Source organism: Halichoerus grypus, chromosome 5, assembly GCF_964656455.1.
Source record: "Halichoerus grypus chromosome 5, mHalGry1.hap1.1, whole genome shotgun sequence".
Classification (NCBI taxonomy): Eukaryota; Metazoa; Chordata; class Mammalia; order Carnivora; family Phocidae; genus Halichoerus; species Halichoerus grypus.
The window spans coordinates 109,370,491-109,392,198 of NC_135716.1; the positions used below are offsets into that span (position 1 = coordinate 109,370,491).

A 21,708-nucleotide genomic window follows, 5' to 3' on the forward strand; every position below is an offset into this window, starting at 1 on the left:
GGAGGCTCAGGGCATTGCACTGTGGATTTTGGTTCATCCTTCCATTTGCTTCAGTCTGAGCCTTATCTGTTAACTGCCTTCCTTGACAACCGTTACTTTGTGCAACTTCTGTTAGAACATGACTTAGCCCTTTTAGATCATACCACTAAGGAAAAAAAGCTCAGTGGCACTTGAATAAAACATTTTCAAAACTACATGTAAAAATTACAGAGTAGGCTTTTTTCTTACATAAAATAACCAAAGTTGCTGAAAACTGATTTGAAGCGTTAAAAATTAGAGCCAACTTTACTTCGGGGTCATTTAACTAGATTTCCCTCTACGCTATAAGTAAGCTTATACTGTTTTACCAAGAAAGTCATTGATTTGTTCATTTATTCAAAAAATATTAAATGAGTGCCAATTCTGTATAAGACACTTATATGTGTATATTTCAGCAAATCTTTATTGAATATGTCCCACAATTAACTGTGGCAGGATTGTAAGTGATTATTTTTCTGTTCCTTTACTCTTTTCTTCCCAAATTTTATTTCCTATTTTTTTTTATTTACTAATTTAAAAACTGTGGACAATAAAGAACTTCTTTACTTTATATAAAATAAAAAGTGGGTGTTCCCTGTTCCTATCCTAGTCCCACTCTCTGGAAGTAAACATTGTACCAGCTTGAGTTATACCTGCTGGTATGACCTTTTCCCTCCTTTGTGCATGTACTATAAAAAAAATATTATAAATTACATGTACATATATACACATAAATGGGATGGAGGCAGGGGATGGCTAGTTTATAAATCAAACCCTATATTGTTTTCAGCATTTTTGCATGTAACTCTATACCTTGATAGTTTGCCATGTTGGTACATACCGGTCTACTTTGCACTTTTTAATGATTGCCTAGTAGTTTATAGTATTGATGATGTACCATTTCCCTCTTGTGGTTTTCAGTTTTTCACAGAATACTGCAGTAAACATGTTTATACTTATATACATACACAAATATTCTTATGTGTATTTTACATTAATTAGAAAAACAGTTAAAAAACAAAAAAACCCAAATTAAGTAACTTGCTGATAGTGAAGGGTATGTCAGCCCTTTCCCACTTAGCATTCCGCTAGGTTTTTGATTGAATTCTTGATTTAAAGTAAATGTAATAAACAAAGAGTAGACATATCATGGGGGGTAGAGACAAATATAGATATCCTAAACAGTTGTTGTTCTGATCACTAAATAAAACTTTCTGTGCCCTCTATTCATATTCATAGACATAAATATGACAGGAATAAATACAGAAACATTTTCTGATGCAAAAACTTAGAAAATTTTTCACTTTTCCAGGGTGCCTGGCTGGTTCAGTCATTAGAGCATGTGACTTTTGATCTCAGAGTTGTGGGTTTGAGCCCCATGTTGGGTATGGAGATTACTTAAGAATAAAATCTTTTTTAAAAAAGATTTTCAGTTTTCCCAAATTTATAGTGCAATAGTAGTCAGAACTCTAACGTTTTCCTTCTTTTTTTTTTTTAATAAATCACCTTTGTGCCTGGCAGTTAAGGAATTTACATGTTTCTGTTTTTTTTTAAGATTTTATTTATTTATTTGAAAGAGAGAGAATAAGCATGGAGAGCAGCAGACTGAGGGGAAGGGAGAAGCAGGCTCCCCGCTGAGCAGGGAGACCCTGGGCAGACACTCAATTGACTGAGCCACCCAGGTGCCCCAGTTTTCCTTCCTTTTTTTAAACTTCGTTTATTTAACAATAAATATGTGCTTTCCATTTGGGCCAGGGCTTGTTATAGGCAGTTGGGACACACCCATGAACAAAACATACCAAAAAAAAAAAAAACCTCCTGCCATCATGGAGCTTACTGAACTTGAGCTGGATGAGAAAGACAGTAATACCGGACATAGTGAATACAAAAACCATAAAGCTTCTTAGAAGGTGGTCAGTGCTATAGGAAGATTACACAGAGATGGGGGGATTGGGAGTTCTGACAGGGAGGAAAAAAATTGCATTTGCTCATAGGTCCTTAAAGAAGATGAGGATGCCTGGGAAAAGAGTGTTTCGGGCAGAAGGAATAGTTTCTGGGAAAGCCATCGAGTGGGGGCATTCCTGGATGCTCGGGGAATAGCAGAGAGCCCTGGTGGCTAGAGCCAAGTCAGAGGAGGGAGACACCGGTGAGGAAATGCGAGGGTAGGGCAGGGGGCAGAGTATATAGGGCCTTGTCAGCTATTGTAAGGACTGTGTGTCTTTCTTTGAGGGAAATGGGGAGCTGTTTTAAACAGATCACTCTGATTGCAGTGCTACAAATAGACTGGGGTAAAGGGTGAAACCAAGGAGACCAGTTAGGAGGCTGTCAGAGCAGTCCAAACAAGTAGCGTGGCTTGCACCAGTAGGGATAGGAATAGGGGCAAATGGTTGGACTCTGGATATATTCTGAAAGTAGAGTTAATAGAATTTCCTGACAGATGGGTTACAGGATGTGAAGAAAAGAGAAATCCAGCAGAACTACAAAGCTTTTGGTCTGAGCAATTTTAAGAATGGAGTTGCTGTCACTGACCTTGGAAGTCTAGGTGGAGCATCCCTGTCTCTAAGTGTCTTTATAAATAATATGTCATACCACCCCGACGAATCAACAGCCTCTGCCTTGGCTCGTGGGACCTAGATGCAACCTGGGAGTCAGAGGGAACTACACAGTCCCCTCCCTGCCCTGATTCAAAACCATTTCCTAAGTCCTGTGCCCTTGCACTCTCTCTCCCTTTTTTTTCTCTTTCCTCTCCCCCTCTCCCAAGCAAAAAGGTCCTTTAAATTTTAGAAATGGTCCTGGAGAGTCCTTCCAGGTGCCAGAGGACTTCTGTTACCGTACTCTGCTGCCTCAGCCCCTGTGGGTGTCATCCCCTCCTGCTTCCACCAGGTGGCAGTGCACTGCTGAACATTGCACAGTAGCGCCCTGCATTGCCTCTCGGGGAGGCGCGAGAGGGCTGAGCTTCAGAATGGCGGCTGGAGTGGAGATTTCTAGTATACATTACAGACTAAACTGGCATGGGGAAGATAAGGAGAGGTTGTGTCCTTTCTTTTTTAGAAGCATCATATATCCTTGCTAAGAATGATTTTCCTCCCCTGAGTTGAAAAGGCGTTATATGAATTTAGAGCAGTCTTTCCACCTGGAGTGTTTTTATTTAAAGCACCTTGCTGAGGTTGCAGTACTAGCATTTGTTTCATGAGCTCTTCTTTGTTTGAGATAGGTAGATCAGCTCCTGAAAGCCATGCCTTCCCCAAAGTGAAACCCTTCTTGAAAATCAAAAGTAGATATTGATTGATTAGTTTCTGTGTGCAAAATTTGGACCAAGTGTTATGAGGAACACAAATTAGGAAAGGAAGTGTCCTTTTGCCTCAAGAAACTTTTGATGCAGTTGGAGAGGCATAAGCACAAATACTGGAAACCTTAGGAATTAATTAATAAAAGCATCACTGGGCAGTGCTACCTCTGGAGCCTAGAGGACAGATTGGGGCTAAAAAGAGGCCTCTTGGTTGAAGCCTGCTTATAGACCACTTAGACTCCCAGACCCTCTACCCTATCCTGGCAGAAAACCCAACATTTACCACTGGAGAGGTTGAACTAAAAAAGTTTTGGCTTTGGGAACACCAAGCCAAATTGTGGATGGGGTAGGACAGCATCCTGTGAAGAGGGCTTAAGGAGAGTGTGCAATTACTCCTTGTCCCCCCAATATGCATCACTTAGGTCTCCTCTCCGATCAGTTCCCAGAATGCTACATTTATTTCACCCAGGCAGAAGATTGGAGATTAGTTTTGGGGAAACTGATTTGTTCAGGAGTGTAGAACTATAGATTCTGACACTCAGGATTTCCCCCACTGAAATGGTGGAGTCCTGACTACTTTTATCCTCCCCTTAACAAGCCCCACCCAGGCTACAGAGCTTCCAGTCGGCCTTCTAATGCCTCATTCCTTAATATGAACCACGGTTTCTCAGCATCAACACTACTGACATTTGGGGTCAGGTAAATTGTGTGGGGAGGCTGTCCTCTGCATTATGGGATCTCAGGCAGCATCCCTGGCCTCTACCACTAGATGCCAGTAGCACTTCTCCTTTCCCCACCCCTCACCCCACAGCCTTGGCGACCAAAACTGTCTCCAGACCTTGCCGAATGTCCCTGGGGGAGAAGTCCACCCCCTTCTTGAGAATCACTGGCTTGAACGGGCATCCACAGATTCAGACGTTGGAAGGAAACCTCAAACATAAGGAAAAGCAAAACTAACTAGGGAAGGAACTTTGAGAAAGGAATCAGAGGAAAGGGCAAGTCAAGGAGGGGGAGGAGGACTTACAGGAAAACGGTATCTTCAGGGAAATGAAAGGACTTTTTTTTATATATATATATTTTATTTATTTGGGAGAGAGAGCGAGCACACGAGCGGGGGGAGGGGGAAGGGAGAGGGAGAAGCAGACTCCCTGATGAACAGGGAGCCTGACTCACGGCTACAGCAGGGCTCTGAGATCATGCCCCGAGCCAAAGTCAGACACTTAACCAACTGAGCCACTTGGGCACCCCAGGACAATGTATCTTTAAAGAATGATATCTGTTTTTTAAAAAACCTAGAACTAGAAGGACCCTTGGCTATTAAAATTTTGATTGTAGGAATAAAAAAATCAAAATATTCGGAGATCATATTGAAGAATTCTGGTATAAAGCAGAACAAAAAGGTAAAACCAATAGAGAAAAAATATAATCAAATATATATAATATATATAAAAGATATAATCAAATATAATACAATCAAACTGGATGTTGGAGGACTTCTATCCAGAAAGAACAAGAACACAGGCAAAACTTTAATTACAAAAAAAAAAGATCACCCAAGAAAAATTCCCATAACTGAAAGGACATGGCCTTCAAACTAAAAGACTGTCCCCAGCCCAGTTAAACTGTAGTCATACAAGATGTATCATCATGCAACTTCAGAACTAGTGATAAAGAGAAGATAACCAAAAATTTCCAAAAAGAAAAGGAGTCACACTGGGGTCCAGGTGCCATTCAGAATGATGATTAGAACAGTCCTCAAACCGATTCCCATATGCCTTTTCACAGAGGATGTGCTCCATGAAAACAGGGGGAACCCAAGAGGGAGGAAGACTGTGGTCCTGGAATCTAGGTTTCAGCCCAGAAGACAGATGAAGGGAATTTTCAAGATGGCAGTGAAGGGAGTTCCCATATGAAGACCAGCACATACAGCAGGTCTAGAGAGCAACTGGTTGGGAGTGGAACAAGGGGACAGAGAGCTCCAGAAGGGATGGTGCCAATAAAGAATGGTGATGATGAATTACCTCAGGTGTTTGACCAAACTGAGAGTCTCATAGGGAACATCAAAACTGTGTGTGTGTGTGTGTGTGTGTGTGTGTGTGTGTGTGTGTGTGTACATAAAAAAATACATAGCTTTGATTAAGAAAAAAAGACAGTAAGTGCTTTGAATGCAGGGAAAGGAGAGATCTCAGGGCTCGAGTGTTGGAGTGAGAGGGGAGGTGGCTTCTCCAAAAGGTAGGAGAATATGAAGAGGGGAGGATAGTGTGGGGAAAAGCAAGGAAGTTGGAAAGTGCAGGGCACAATCAGACAAATGGAGGGTGTGTTTTTGAACCAGACAGATTGGGAAAGAAGTTGGTTAAATTGCAAGATAAGAAATTATTTCAATTTTAGAAACCTGAGATCATCTTAGAATGCTTTCGGTTACAGAAAGGATTTAAGTGATCCAGTATTTTTTTAAGGTGGTACAGAGGGTAGAGGGATCATCTCTTGAGTTGTGAATAATGGTTAATGTTTGCTTTTGTCTTTGAACATTTTTCTGTATTTTCTAAGGTTCCAATTAGAAAACAATGAAAGTTATGTTTTAGAAACAAACTGAGAAGAGATAAAAGCCCAGTGGAAATAATAACCTATTGATAGGAAATAATTATTTTCTAAATAACCCAAATACATATCATAAGCACCATTCTTTGGGACAGTTATCTTTACCTTTTTGGAAGCACATTAGTTACTTTAATAAATAGAGATCTTTTGGCTTGTATTCCTTATTCCTTGTATTCCTTATTCCATACATGTGTATGCTAAGCGGCGGTTTGTTGGTTGCAGGGTTTATCAAGCATGACCTCTGAAATTAACATGGCGTGCTTGCATTCAACAACACCTACTATTTTCCACAAGGTGGGGTGCTAACTTCACACAGTGGACTGACACTGCTATAACTTAATGGAAACTTCTAACTCTAATGCATTTGCTAACTCTTTTTCATAATTCCTAAGCAATTCTAACAGAAATACGTTTGGAGGGCGCCTGGGTGGCTCAGTCGTTAAGCGTCTGCCTTCGGCTCAGGTCGTGATCCCAGGGTCCTGGGATCGGGTCCCACATCGGGCTCCCTGCTCTGCGGGAAGCCTGCTTCTCCCTCTCCCACTCCCCCTGCTTGTGTTCCTGCTCTCGCTGTGTCTCTCTCTGTCAAAAAAATAAAATCTTTAAAAAAAAAAAAAAAAAAAAAAGAAATACGTTTGGAAACTATATAGTTGCGATTGTGGAGTTTCATTTCGGTTTGTAAATTAGGTCAGACTCATGACTTACATTTTTAGAGGGTGACTAACATATATAAGCACTTTCCCTCTTTATGGTGGACCTTGATTATATTCAATTATAGGCTTAGATAAAGAATACCTCTAATTTGGTGAAGGCCATTCTAAATAAGTGAAATACCTGAATAAAGAAATGTTTGTAGTTTATTGCAAATAGAGATCCTGATGTAGCTATCTCAGTGAATAAAAGATTATTTTCAAAACACTGTATCAGGTAGAGGTACACATGGTTTTGAAGTATCTTAAGTAGCTTAATCTCTTAAATTCCTTCCTAAATCTTAATTATCCCATTCTCCCTTTCTACAACAAAAGCAAGTCAGGTTAAACTTTCTCTGAATCAGATTCTGAATTGATGGAATTGAAGAAAGTGTGAATAACATACTGTGGTTGTTTCAACCTTCTGGTAATTCGTCCAGTTTCCTTATCCAAGTTAAATTTGTGTGAGATTCTTACAACATGCAAAGCCAGTATCAGTTTAGAATATGGTGCTTCTGTTTCTCCATTTTGAAGCAAAAAAAAAAAGACGTTCTAATAGCCAGTGTTTGAATGTAAACATTTACATAAATGTCATAATTTTTTTAATGTATACTTACGTTATGGGCCGTGACATACAATAATTTTTTGTTGTTGTCATAAATTCAGGATGTGGCCTATTTCCCTTTGTCCTTCCTTTTGCCCAGATGGAGGTTCTTTGGTCCCTTTTAGCCATTAGACTCCAGGAAATAATTGTGGATCTGGTAGTTAGAACGATGCCAGGCACATCATTCCAAGCCATACAAGTAGTGAGGCTGACTATTGTACTTGCAGTTTCAGGATTGACAAAGAGCTGAGCATAGGAAGGAAGTGAAAGTGATGAGTGCAGAGGGATGTTCACTTGTCCTTCAAGAACATGATGGATGCTCAGTTCATGGCAGCTGATGAGGAAGTGCCATGAAGTGACCTATGGGTGAAGAAGCCATAGTTCCAGACTAGGTCCTGCTGATAACCAGCTCTGCCCCCTTGGGTGAGTTAGCCTCTTTGGGCCTCATTCTTTCACTGTGAAGCAGAGACTTGGCTGAGATCAGGGGATCCTCAAAAAGCCACCGTGATCGCCACAACTGGCTCTCAGCTCTGACTCACTAAAGACAAATGAGGCTCTGCTCCAGGCCGTGCCCCTCTAGGACCCACTGGTACCTGCCTAGAATCTTCATTTCCGAACACTGCCTTTTCCTAGATTCCTAGGCTGTCTTGCTCTGTCTACTCACCTGCCAGGTCAACCTATTGCCCCAGTGTTAGGAACAAGCCCCTCTCTGCCCCATTTCAACCGAAAAATTGCCTGTAACATCTCCTAACATTGATTTATTTTGTACTTAGTGTTTTACTGACTCATAAAATTATGCTCAAAACCAGACCGTAGTCAATAATCACGTGCTCTCGGCCTGTTTCCCCTTTCACCATTCACCCCACCTAAAAACCTAAGAATCACCCCAAACTCTCCAGCCTCCTTGAGTCCCTCCTTCCCACCGTTTGCCCTCCCCATTCCTTCACCTTAGTATTGCAAGTGTCCTTTAGGCCTTGGACGTCATTCTCCTGATATATTTCAGGAATCTCCTAAATGATTTCCCTTGTCTGTGAGCCCCACCCCTTCTCTGTTCACTGTCTTCATAACTGGCAGAGTGGTAGTTCCTGAATGCAGATCCTTCACATCACTCTCCCTTTTCGTCATCCTGCAGTGACTCCTCATTGTCTTTAGCTTCAAGTACATACTCCTCGGCATGGCTTTGAAGGCCCTGCCTCTCCAACTCTATTTTCTGCTGCCCTCTGCTGTGCTCCTTGTATACCAAAACATAGTTCCCCAAATATCCCATGCTATTTCATGTGTCACTGCTCTGAACGTGTCTAGAAGACCCTTATCCCCCCTCTCTGCTATGCTTGGTAAATTTCATATCCTTCCAAGTCAGATCAAGTATCTCATCCATAAAGCCTGACTTAGTTTATCAAAGTTTCTTACTTGGTGCTAATGTTATATTTAATAAATATATCTCCTCTTGTATTAATCTCTTTGATTGCGATGACTCGTTTTTCTGTATTGCTCTGCCACACTGTAATGAATTCCTTATGAATGTCTTACCCACCCTTGTGTTTCCAGCCCAGTTCCTATCACCTGGTAGGTGCACTAGAGTATTTAATGAACGAATGAGTCTGTGCTCACAATGAAAAATGCAGCTCTGAAATTCAGTGTTCATCTATGATATTGGTATATTATCTTTTTTTAAAAAAGGAGAACAGTCTTAAATTCATATCATTTTTGTTTTTGTTTGTTCTCTTTAAGTAGGCTCCATGCCTAGCTTGAACTCATGACCCTGAGATCAAGACCTGAGCTGGGATCAAGAGTCAGACGCTTAACTGACTGAGCCACCCAGGTGCCCCAAATTTGGACTGTTTTAAAGCTGAAAGGAAGGGTGTTTCAGCTGCAAGTGTAAAACTAAACCCAAACTGGCTTGAACAATAAAGGGAATTTGTCGACTTATAAAGTGGGAAAAATTCAGTCTTATTTCTGGGCAAGACCTGGACCAGCTGCCCAGGGATTTCAGGAGCCATAGCGTGTCCCTGCTGTGTCTTCTGCAGTGTCAGCTCCATTGGCCTCTCTCCCCGCAGTGCTGCCTCCGCCAGCTCCGTGCTCTCCCCTCGGGGTGGCAAAACCCAGTAGTACCTCCTGGCTTTCTGTCTTTGTTCTAGCCCGTGTGTAGGGAAGACGGTCTCTTATAACATGTAGGAGACCAAGAGAGCGAAGCTTCTTTTTCCCAGAAGCCCCAGCAAATGTCTCCAGTCTCGTGGTCTTCAGTTGGATTATAGTCCCATCTTTCAGCCAATCGCTGTGGCCAGGCATGAGGGTTATTCCCATGTTGCTTAAGCCATCTCAGGCCTACTCTTGGAACTGGAGGTTTGGGGGTGAAGGAGACGGGCTGAAATCCCACCCAAACTGTCTGCCTGAGACGGTGAAAGGGGTGAGTTACCCAAAAGAAAGCTGGTTATTGTTGGCAAAAGGAGGGGAAGAGGACCACTAATCTTCATTAGAAAGGACATTAGAAATTTGGGGGGGGGGGGCAGACTCCCATAATTGTTTTAAGAACAAATGACTTTTTTTATTTCCCTGAAGCCCACACCTCCAAGTAGGGAAGGGCTTCGCAAGGTAAAGTGAGGAGTGGCTGAAAGCCATAGGCAAGCCCAGAGCAGCAGCCTTGCTTGTCAGAGCCAGTTGTAGAATCCTGGTGGCTTGTTGAGGATCCATGATCTTGCCAGGCCTCCTTGTGAGACACTGAGGTCCAGAGAGGTTGACTCATCCAAAGGGGCAGAGCTGGTTCTCGGCAAGACCCAGTCTGGAACCCATGGCTCCCTCACTCCTTCATGGCCCTTCTTCAGCAGCTACCATGAAGTGAGCAACTACCAAGTACTTTAAGGGACATGCACATAAAAACATTTTTGTGCATGCAGTCAATTATGGTCATTTTGATTTCAGAATGATGGAACCATCCAACATATTTTTTTAATATATATTATACTTTGCATTATTAAAAAAATAGTTATGAAAGAAAGCTGAAACCATTTTTGGTTGAATGAAATTTTACCATTTTAGTTTTGTCTTGTTTCCAAGGTTCTGCAATAGTGTGGCATTCATTAAATAATAAACATATTGTACATTTCAGTGTGTGGTAACAGCAAAGAATGACTTCATAGACCACTTCATCTGCTCTGTTGTGGTTTATGATGCCATCTGGATTCTTGGTGGAATTATTTCCATCTAAATCACTATAAACTTCTATTTAGGTTGTCACAGATCTAAAGCCAGATATGTTTGTGGGTTTTAGCAGTGATGTAATTCTGGAAGATACTTTGAAAGTTACAAGTTGTCATATACTATTAGCATTTAACTCAGTGTTTCACATAATTTCAGACAAACTAGAAGCCTGAAAAGTAATCCATTTCTCTCTTATTTTTTTCGTAAGCGTTCTCCCTTTCTTGTCTGTCTTGCCACTATACATTTTGTTATGTGTCAGTCAAGCATGCGTGGGAAACACTGGGAGGCCCTGTGGGTACACACAGTACCGTATAGCACACGGCCTCTGCCCCGTCTTAATTAGAACACTTGGATGGATGGAAAGGATGTCTCACCAACCATATAGGTCTTTTTCTAAGATACGGTGGCAAGAGAATAAGGGAGAGAGAGCATCTCACTTGCATTGCCTTTGATCTCACTGCCAGTGGCGTGCTAGAGACTGGCTCCTGTTGCAGCATCTGCGCGTACTGCAGGGTATACATGCTGAACTGCACAGAAAGAAAGGACTCTACTAAAGCAGACTTTCTAGGAGCATGTAACCCAGTTGGCTACCAGGCAGGAGCGATAGCAAAACAACAGAACTTGGAAAGGTTCAACAGAAAACTCTGAAGATTTCTAAGGCCCTATGTGTTTTGTTTTATTTTTTTTCCTGTTTTGTTTTTTTTTTAATCAAAAAAGCTTGGAGGCAGGAGAGGGAAACATTGGCACCAGTGGCAAGTGGGGTTGGTGTGCGAAACCTACATGCAGAGCAGGGTACAAAGGAGAAAGTGATGGGAGGAGGCAGGGAGCTCTGTTCCCGCAGAGCCTGCAAAAGAGACAAGCTCTGTGGGTGGGAGGCTGTGGATATATATGGGATAGGTGAGCTGAAGAACAGAGAGGGAAAAGAAAATGGGTCCGGTTGGGTATATATAGAAGCAACAGAAAGCAGGGAGCACAGCTCCATAGGAAGCTGGTGCAGCTCATTATGTATTGGGGAAGACAGGCTCCTCAGAAGTGGGGTACAGAGATAGAAGAAGGGCCTTTAGAAGGATGAGTCAGCAGCATGTTTCAGGACACATGAAAGACCTGTTCTACTTCTGTCACCTCGGGGAAATTCAGATTTCTCATCTATGAAGTGGGGAGGTTGGATTAGTTGGTCTCTTGCAGCCCTGAGATTTTATAAGGTGAAGAGTCAGCATCTTCTCCAGCACAGACCACAGTCTGGACATCTAGAAACTACACTGACAGTCACTTATTTGTTCAGCAAGTACTGACTGAGCACCCGTGATGTGTGAAACACCGTTCTACACACTGGGATTACAGCAGTGAACAAGATGAAATCCTTTCCTCTCATGGAGCTTGGTTCTGAACAAAGAGGCAGACAACAGTCAAACACACAAATGAACAAGTTAATTGGAAGTATGAGTAATTGCTGTGAAGATAGTAAAATAAGACAGTGAGGTGGAGGCTGACCGAGTATCAGGGGAAGGGCCAGTGGGGAGCCTGCCTCCTCTCTGAGGAGGTAATGTTTGAGCAACACTTGAGTTGAGCCAATCTGGGGGGCACAGCAGACTGCTCAGAATGAACCAAAAAGACCCTCGGGAAGGAATGAGCTTGATGCATTCACACAGCAGAAAGAAGGCTGGTATGACTGGTGAGTGAACGAGGAATGATTAGAAATTTGGATTTTGTCACAAGCCTTTGGAGAGTTTTAAAGAATGAAAGGGAAGATCTGCTGTACGTTATAATCTCTGACAGTTCTGTAGAGAGTAAAGCGTAGGGGAGCCAAAGGAGAAGCAGAGATGAGTTAGGAGGCTATCGTAGTCACGGAGAGAGATGGTGACAGTCAGACCAGGAGTAGCAGGGACGTAGGGAATAAGTACATAGATGCGGAATATGTGTAGAGGTTTTGAAAGAAGGAAACACCAGAGCAGGTCCCTCCACCCTCCATCCCTGCCAAGCCCAACATAGATTTCATGACCTTCATATATAAGCAGGAAATATATTTATGAGTCTACGGCCATACCACCCTGAACGCACCCGATCTCGTCTGATCTCGGAAGCTAAGCAGGGTCGGGCCTGGTTAGTACTTGGATGGGAGGAAATATATTTATGATAGATTGTACTGTTTATTTGTTGATTTCTGGCTTAGAAATGCAGAATGGCATGTTTTGGTAGCAAAAATGATAGTTCACTTTTGAGTTGTTGTAGAAAAGCCTAGTGAATAGAGGAATACTAGAACAAGTATGCATTTCTTGGCCCCAGTGGAATAGATTCAGAGCCAGTTTAACAGCCCACAGTGTCTGTCAAAGAAAGAACTTTTCCTGGGTGCAGAATCCAGGAAAGACTGACCCCGCTTGGGTTGTGTGGCCATTCCTGAGTCAGATATTGGGTCTGGGGGTGGTGAAGTGATGGCTGAGGCTTCCTTTATGTCCTGCATCCCATTAGTAGGACATGAAAGAGGGTCAGGGACATTTCCCTCAAGGCAAAAGTGTAGACTAACAAAAACAGTTTGTCTGTGAAGATGCCTTTATTTGGATTTCTCAGATGCCACAACTCCTAGGAATGTCTGGCCAAAGGTCATAGCCAGGCCTAAATTGTAGCTCTCTGAAACTCTGTCCCATCCTTTTATCTTCAGAGGAACTTGGGGGGGGGGTTTGTTTGTTTGTTTGTTTGTTTGTTTAAACAAAACTTTGTTTTGTTTAAAACCAAAATATAAGCCTTCTATTAATAATTTTTCCTTGTTGACTTCTTTATGTATTTGATTATTTAATATATAAAGTAATTTAAAATCTCTCAAGATTTTTGCCATGGCCTAGCCTTCAGTGTTTTCTTTAGACAATACAGGACATCACATACCCCAGCACCAGTCTCGGTGTGTCAGGCATAACTAATCTGAGAGCCCTGTTCTTATTAGGTGGCCCCAGGTTCCCATCCACTTGACTACATGCCTCAGAACAGGTATAATACAGAAACTGTGGGCACAGAGTTTTTCAAGCAGTTCTGGGTACAGATGGGATGCTCCACTTGCTCTAACCTAGCAGGATCCCTTCCCTTTTATGCTCAGAGCTCAGAGCCTCGGGGACACTCCTCTCTCATGGATCTGTTTTCTGGGGAGAGGACCCACAGGGCTGAGAAATTTCTTGAGGCCCTTGTGAATGATCAGTTCACAGAAGAGAAGTGTAGGCTATCTACCTAGGACACATTGTTGGGGTGGGGGGGGCATTGGTCTTTGATTCCTTTTCATCCTCCCTCCTGTTTCTCCAAGTCCTTAGAACTTGGTCCCAACTGGCTCTAGCTGTTTATGAGCTAAAATCCCCCCTGCTTTGCATAGGTTTTTTTCCTCTCTAATCCAAGGAATTCCATTCAGTTCAACCCATTTATTGAGTGGCCTCTACAAATAAGGCCCTAAATGTACAATCTGAAAATCACCTTCTTTCTGCCCTTTTATATTCTCCATCTAAATACATCTCAGCTAGGTACCAGGAAGACTGGATTAATTTATGTTAATGTGCGATAAACAACATATTGAATCACTCGTTCAATAAACATTTATTGAGCATCAGGCTGTAAACCAGGTACTCCTAACAAACACCAAGATGGCAGTGATTAAATTTCCTGGCCTCCTCAGGTAAGTTATATTCTAATGGGGGAGACAGATAGTAAATAAGTAAGTATATAATATGCCAGTAGAGTGAGTGGAGTAATTTTAAAACATAAAGCAGACCTGCTAATGGGGGAAGGAAGAGTATGTGTACATGTGGGGGCAGGGGGTATCTTAGAAAGTTTAGTTGGGAAAGGTGCCTCTGGGGAGAACAGACCTGCTGTAGCGGGGGGAATGGGTGGGTAGAGACTTGAATTTAGAGAGAAATCTTTTTGGTAGGATTTCCAGTTACCTGAACTTCTCATCAAAAAATAATAATGTAGGTGTGCCTGGGTGATTTAGTCGGTTAAGCATCTGACTTCAGCTCAGGTCATGATCTCGGGGTCCTGGGATTGAGCCCAGCATTGGGCTCTCTGCTCAACGGGGAGCCTGCTTTTCCCTCTCCCTCTGCCCCCCTCCCTCACCTCATGCATGTGCTCTCTCATGCTCTTTCTCTCTCTCTCTCAAATACATGAATAAAATCTTTTAAAAAATAATAACATAGAGATGGAGATGGAGGGCCTCTCCAGTATGGAGCTGTAGGCTGGACAGCTGCACGGTACGGACTCTCCTGTCCCCTGCCAGTTGGGGTCATGGTTCTGATCCCTTGCCTAGCTCCTCATCACTGCCCTTCCCCAAGCTCGTCATCACCTGACTGTTTCCCTGTTTATCTCACCGGTAGAACTTTCAGCTTGGCTTTCTTCCCAGCTACCACTTACACTCTCATCCTTGATGGTAATGCAGATTCTCCCATCACATTGCTGTGGGCTGTTCTGAATAAACTGCCTTCCCTGTGACTTGGAAGAACCTACTCATTGTCCTGCCCTGTGGGTTACTATATAGTTTATCATTTCACTGGGACACTTCTGAGAACAGAAGGGGCACTGTTAATAATGATGCTGGGCCTACAGGTAGAGACTGGGACTGTCTTCTGCAAACTGTAATTGGTCCCTGTAGATGTGTGGTCATTGTCTCAGTTAGCTCCAGCCACAAGTGGACTGAGACTGCCCACTGCCCGCATTCATCTGGAGGCTGAGGTCAGGCTCCTTGCATGTGTGTCCAAAAGTCAAAACAAAGATCATCACTTGTTGGTCACTAGCCTTGTTTTTTGCTCTCAGGCCTGTTTTTTCTAGTTTCCATCTTGGAGGTCCCTCAGTCTCCACCCCGGGACGCCCCTCCACTGGTTTTCATTCCTCTGCTGGGAATGGACAGAGACTTCCTAAACCTATTTTCTCTGCTTCTTCAAGCTGCTACCTGGGATGAGATGAATACTGTTCTTCTGTGTCCAGGTCTGAGACTGCTGTCTTCAGGCCAGACACCCTTGCAAAACCCCTACCAGGCCTGTGCATTTGCCCCTCTGGAGCAAAGATGGAATCGGAGGAGTTGGGCTTCTAGAGCCAGAGCCGAACTGATTGCCCTTCCAGCCCCTTGGTTCACTAAAAATATCCAGAAATACTGTGCATTGCTTCTTAACGTTCTATGCTAACAGCTTTAAGAGATTCAAGGGATGTGATAAACACCCATGTTTTTTTTGAAGAAAATTTTAAAGATATTGAGATCAGGCCTCAAAATTGGGAAGTAACATCCAAAAAAACTTTTATAATAAGACCCTACTGGGTTATTTTTATCATAATAATAATAGTGACATCTTACTGGATTCAAATGTACTTTGCAGTATATGTTCCATAGTCCCTTATCTGAATTCCCAAAATGTTCTGAAAACTGGGGGGGGGGGGGGGGGGGAGGAAGAAATTTCAAAGTTTGTCAGAAGTTTGACAGCAAAACCTGATGAATTGGCTTGAGTCTTTTTTTTTTAATTGTGTTATGTTATGTTAGTCACCATACATCACATCATTAGTTTTTGATGTAGTGTTCCATGATTCATTGTTTGTGTATAACACCCAGTGCTCCATTCAATATGTGCCCTCTTTAATACCCATCACCAAGCTAGCCCATCCCCCCACTCCCTCCCCTCTAGAACCCTCAGTTTGTTTCTGAGTCTGTAGTCTCTCATGGTTCGTCTCCCCCTCCAATTTCCCCCCCTTCATTTTTCCCTTCCTAGTATCTTTTTTTTTTTTTTTTAAACATATAATGTATTATTTGTTTCAGAGGTACAGGTCTGTGATTCAACAGTCTTACACAATTCACAGCGCTCACCATAGCACATACCCTCCCCAGTGTCTATCACCCAGCCACCCCATGCCTCCCACCCCACACCACTCCAGCAACCCTTAGTTTGTTTCCTGAGATTAAGAATTCCGCATATCAGTGAGATCATATGATACCTGTCTTTCTCTGATTGACTTATTTCGCTCAGCATAATACCCTCCAGTTCCATCCATGTCATTGCAAATGGCAAGCTTTCATTCCTTTTGATGGCTGCATAATAGTCCATTGTATATATATACCACATCTTCTTTATCCATTTATCTGTCGATGGACATCTGGGCTCTTTCCATAATTAGGCTATTTTGGACATTGCTGCTATAAACATCAGGGTACACGTACCCCTTCAGATCCCTACATTTGTATCTTTGGGATAAATACCCAGTAGTGCAGTTGCTGGGTCGTAGGGCAGCTCTATTTTCAACTTTTTGAGGAACCTCCATACTGTTTTCCAGAGTGGCTGCACCATCTTGCATTCCCACCAACAGTGTAGGAGGGTTCCCCTTTCTCCGCATCCCCGCCAACATCTGTCGTTTCCTGACTTGTTAATTTTAGCCATTCTGACTGGTGTGAGGTGGTATCTCATTGAGGTGTTGATTTGGATTTCCCTGATGCCAAGTGATGTTGAGCACTTTTTCATGTGTCTGTTGGCCATTTGGATATCTTCTTTGGAAAAATGTCTGTTCATGTCTTCTGCCCATTTCTTGATTAGATCATTTGTTCTTTAGGTGTTGAGTTTGATAAGTTCTTTATAGATTTTGGATACTAGCCCTTTATCTGATATGTCATTTGCAAATATCTTCTCCCATTCTGTTGATTGTCTTTTGGTTTTGTTGACTGTTTCTTTTGCTGTGCAAAAGCTTTTTATCTTGATGAAGTCCCCATAGTTCATTTTGCCCTTGCTTCCCTTGCCTTTGGCGATATTTCTAGGAAGAGGTTGCTGCTGCTGAGGTCAAAGAGGTTGCTGCCTGTGTTCTTCTTTAGGATTTTGATGGACTCCTGTCTCACATTTAGGTCTTTCAACCATTTGGAGTCTATTTTTGTGTGTGGTGTAAGGAAATGGTCCAGTTTCATTCTTCTGCATGTGGCTGTCCAATTTTCCCAACACCATTTGTTGAAGAGACTGTCTCTTTTCCATTGGACATTCTTTCCTGCTTTGTCGAAGATTAGTTGACCATAGAGTTGAGGGTCCATTTCTGGGCTCTCTATTCTGTTCCATTGATCTATGTGTCTGTTTTTGTGCCAGTACCATACTGTCCTGATGATGACAGCTTTGTAATAGAGCTTGAAGTCCGGAATTGTGATGCCACCAGCTTTGCTTTTCTTTTTCAATATTCCTCTGGCTATTCGGGGTCTTTTCTGGTTCCATACAAATTTTAGGATTCTTTGTTCCATTTCTTTGAAAAAAGTTGATGGTATTTTGATAGGGATTGCATTAAATATGTAGATTGCTCTAGGTAGCATTGATATCTTCACAATATGTTTTCTTCGATCCATGAGCATGGAACGTTTTTCCATTTCTTTGTGTCTTCCTCAATTTCTTTCATGAGTATTTTATAGTTCTCTGAGTACAGATTCTTTGCCTCTGGTTAGATTTATTCCTAGGTATCTTACGGTTTTGGGTTCAACTGTAAATGGGATCGACTCCTTAATTTCTCTTTCTTCTGTCTTGTTGTTGGTGTATAGGAATGCCACTGATTTCTGTGCATTGATTTTATGTCCTGCCACTTTACTGAATTCCTGTATGAGTTCTAGCAGTTTTGGGGTGGAGTCTTTTGGGTTTTCCACATAAAGTATCATATCATCTGCAAAGAGTGAGAGTTTGACTGAAATGGCTTGAGTCTCACAGTCTTTATTTATCCTACTTAGTGTGTATATTCATGTTTTGCTACAAAAATATTACTGTTTGCTTACTTCCCCAGACTTCAACAGTTTTAACTGTTACTGTGTTTACCTTGGGTATCAGTGGCCTAGTTGATTTGGATTTTTACTGTTTCCTTCTAGCTTCCCGAATACTACATTCACCGCATTCCCAGAAGCCGGGAGGTTCAGCAGTCCTGGCTCTCCACGGTGCTCACCACCCTGTACTCCATGTGGGTCTCCTTTCCCTTGACTCACAGAGTAAAACCAGATTTGGTACGTATAACCATCATTAAGGGGAGGACAAGTCACACTCCCGCAGATCCCTTATTACTAATAGGACCATAATGTTTTCTTCACCAGCTACCATGTCTCAGCGTGCCAGATTTTAGACTAGACCTTTCACTAACGTATGCTAAAATTTATCACGCAAATACACTTTGCTGAAAGAGGTGAAATATTCATCTTCCCTTCCTATCTGTAGCTTGAACTCTAAATTCGCCCTCTTCTCCCCCTTCTCTTTGTGGTGATAAAGCCCCAACAGTACACTATCTTTAACCAGTTTGTCTTCCTATTCACCTGTGGTTCCTGAGCCAACATCATGTGCTTATCAACCAGAAGAGAGCCAATTTTTTATTCCTTTTCAGTACTTCTTGTTTTTGTTGAGACTCTCTTACCAGATATGGTATGCAGTGGGATGAATGTTATACACACCTCAAGTTTTTATAGGAAAGTAATACAGAAAATAGAAATATATAAACTTAATTATGACACTGTATTCAACCCTACTTTCCTTATCATCTTAAGTTCTCTAAGGTCTTTAGGATGAAGTTCTGTCATTAAATTCTAAATGCATTTTAGTAGACAATGGAGAACAATAGATACGTTATCATGGTAGTGTACACGGTTCTTAAATACTACTTTCATTCCTATTTTAAGGCAGAATCCATTAATTGGTATAGCCTGAAAGGAAACTCTTTACTTGCTCTCCACATACACAAGTTCTGGCACAGTGGATATTGTTCTTATAAGTAGCTGAACAGAGTGTGTTTAGCTCGATTTTGAGAGATCTCTATGAGTTTGGTCATGCCCTTCGTAAGCTGGGTTACAGTCCAAGTCTCTTCTCTGGATGAGAATTTTATATGAATGTAGTATCTAAATGATACTACATGAGTAGGTTAGATTGTTTTTAAATGATTCAATTTACAAATGGTGAGATGCACAGATCTTTTTTTCCTAAATTTTATTTAAGTAATCTCTATACCCAATGTGGGGCTCGAACTCACAACCCTGAGATAAAGAGTCACATGCTCTCCCAGCTGAGCCAGCCAGGCGCCCAAGAGATGAGCAGATCTTAAATGTATAGTTTGACCGTATCCCTATCAAGATACAGAACAATTCTGTCACCCCAGAAAGTTTTCTCCTGCTTTTTCTTAGTCAACCCCTGGCCCTGAGCAGCCACTTTCTGATTTCTATCACCACAGATAAATTTTGCTTATATTTATCTTTAAATTTTTGACAAAATGAATTTATTTCACAATCTCCCACCACATTTTTAGTGTGTAGATTTAGTTATTTCCCTAAAAGATCATTGTTGCCCAGAAAAGTTTATTTTTTTTAAATTTTTTTTAAAGATTTTATTTATTTGACAGATAGCGAGAGCAGGAACACAAGCAGGGGGAGTGGGAGAGGGAGAAGCAGGCTTCCCGCCAAGCAGGGAGCCCGATGCGGGGCTCGATCCCAGGACCCTGGGATCATGACCTGAGCCAAAGGCGGACGCTTAACGACTGAGCCACCCAGACACCCCAGAAAAGTTTGTTTATTTCTAAAATTCAAAAGACAGAATGGAAAGGAGAAAAAAGGTCTTGACATTTTAAGTAGGAAATTTGGGATTTACATTTACTGCATCACTAGAGGCATGGCCACCGTCACTGGCAACAGCTAGCTTGTGTGTGGTTTAGGACTCTGAAGGGTTAAGGCTCAGAAGGACGGAGTGACTGGTGGATGATGTCTGTCACAGATAGGGGAGCTCTGGTGACTGCCTAGCCAAAGTATTTGATACCCTCATAGTGGAAAGAGTAACCGGTAGGGCGTTAGGACACTTGGTCCCAGGCCCACTTTGGCTTTTATTTCGTTTTAGTCAGTTCCCTTCTGGGTCTCATCCTTTACCTTAAAAAAAGGATTGTACTAGATATCCTCTCAGTTTCCTTCTGGCTTAGTCTAAAATTTTATGAGTGCTATAAATTTGCTCGTAAAAAGTGGAAGAAAAAAAACTATTATGATGTTTCTAAAGGAATAAGAGTGAAAAGGAGTAAGGGGTGTGAAATACTTATTTCCATTTTGAACTGAGTTAGTTAAAAAAAATTATTTCAAACCTGAGCATTATCCAATAAGCTGTTCTGATACAGTTGGCCTCACAAAATGAATTTGCACTTAATGAAGTCCCCTTCTCTTTACAGAGAAAAGTTAATGGTTAAGAGGCCTTTTTTACTACAACATGTATGTAGATCACTCCTGTAGTCATCCTTGGCAGCCCTATTCCTTCTTTACTTGTTAAAAAAAGAAAAAAGAAAAGTGAAAGAAAAATCCACTCATAGAAGGGATGGCAGCATCATACCTTAAATCACTAGAGTTATCTGAACGGCCAGGTGCCTTCCTGCTCTGCTTGAAAGTGTGTGCACCTGAGTCGTCTGCGCCACTCAGCTGTCTCCGTACCTCACTCTGCCACCATAAAATATAAACACAGGCACTTTCCTTATTGTTCCAGAATGAGTGCTGAATAATAGAACATTTTAATGTTTTTCAAATGGAAATTCCATCTGGTATATAAGAGGTACTGTTTATTGAGAACTTACACATGCCAGATGCGGTCCTGAGAGCTCGCATTCCTGCCGTATGAGAGAGGTAGTGCTGCTGTTCACATTTAGTGGATGAGGAAACTGAGGCGCTGAGGCAGGAGGTTTTGCCCAAAGTTCTCACAACCAAAAAATAATGGAGCTAGGACTGGAAGCCAGGCCTTACTGATTCCAAAGCCCAAGGCCTTAACCACAGAACTGTATGCCACCATTTCTGGCTCACACCATGGACGCTGTGTTCATTTATTCAGACCAATTAAAAATCAGTTGATACATTACTTTTTAAAATAAATTACATGAAATATCACTCCCCCTAAATAGTAGTATAAAATGAAAAGAAATCCCAGCAACTCAAGTACCTGCTTTCATAGCAGATTTAACACTGATGTAATTGAATAATAATAGCATATATTTCAAAATTAAATGTCATGTATATTTGTCAAGATATTTTTAAAACAAAATGGATAATAAAAATAGGGAAATAATACCATTAAAGAAGTATAATTACAGAATTCTACAAATGAGATTGACTTGGAAAATAAAAACAAGTTTATATTTACCACCTTCCTGTTACAGAGTGTATATTAAAATTCATTAAAAGTATATATTTCTTGAGTGTATATTAAAATTCATGCTTGTTTCATCCAAGCCAATTATTAAGTGAAAAGCTTATCTTAGAGAAAAGTTTATAATCTCTTTTGGAGACCTCAGTCTAATCTCTATCAATAATTAGAAAGGATGGTTTCTTCTTTTACAATGTCATCAAATACTTT

The 21,708-nt window shown here is 41.6% G+C and overlaps 1 protein-coding gene across 4 annotated transcripts in view; it reads left to right on the forward strand.

The window, feature by feature from the left end:
• The window catches only part of ALG14 (ALG14 UDP-N-acetylglucosaminyltransferase subunit), a 122,333-nt gene that overhangs the window by 25,972 nt on the left and 74,653 nt on the right, over window positions 1–21,708 (forward strand). For all 4 annotated transcript variants that reach the window (XM_036122674.2, XM_036122675.2, XM_036122679.2 and 1 more), the window contains exon 3: window positions 18,225–18,356. In XM_036122674.2, the coding sequence (XP_035978567.1) occupies window positions 18,225–18,356 (132 nt within the window). The remainder of the gene's footprint in view (window positions 1–18,224; window positions 18,357–21,708) is intronic.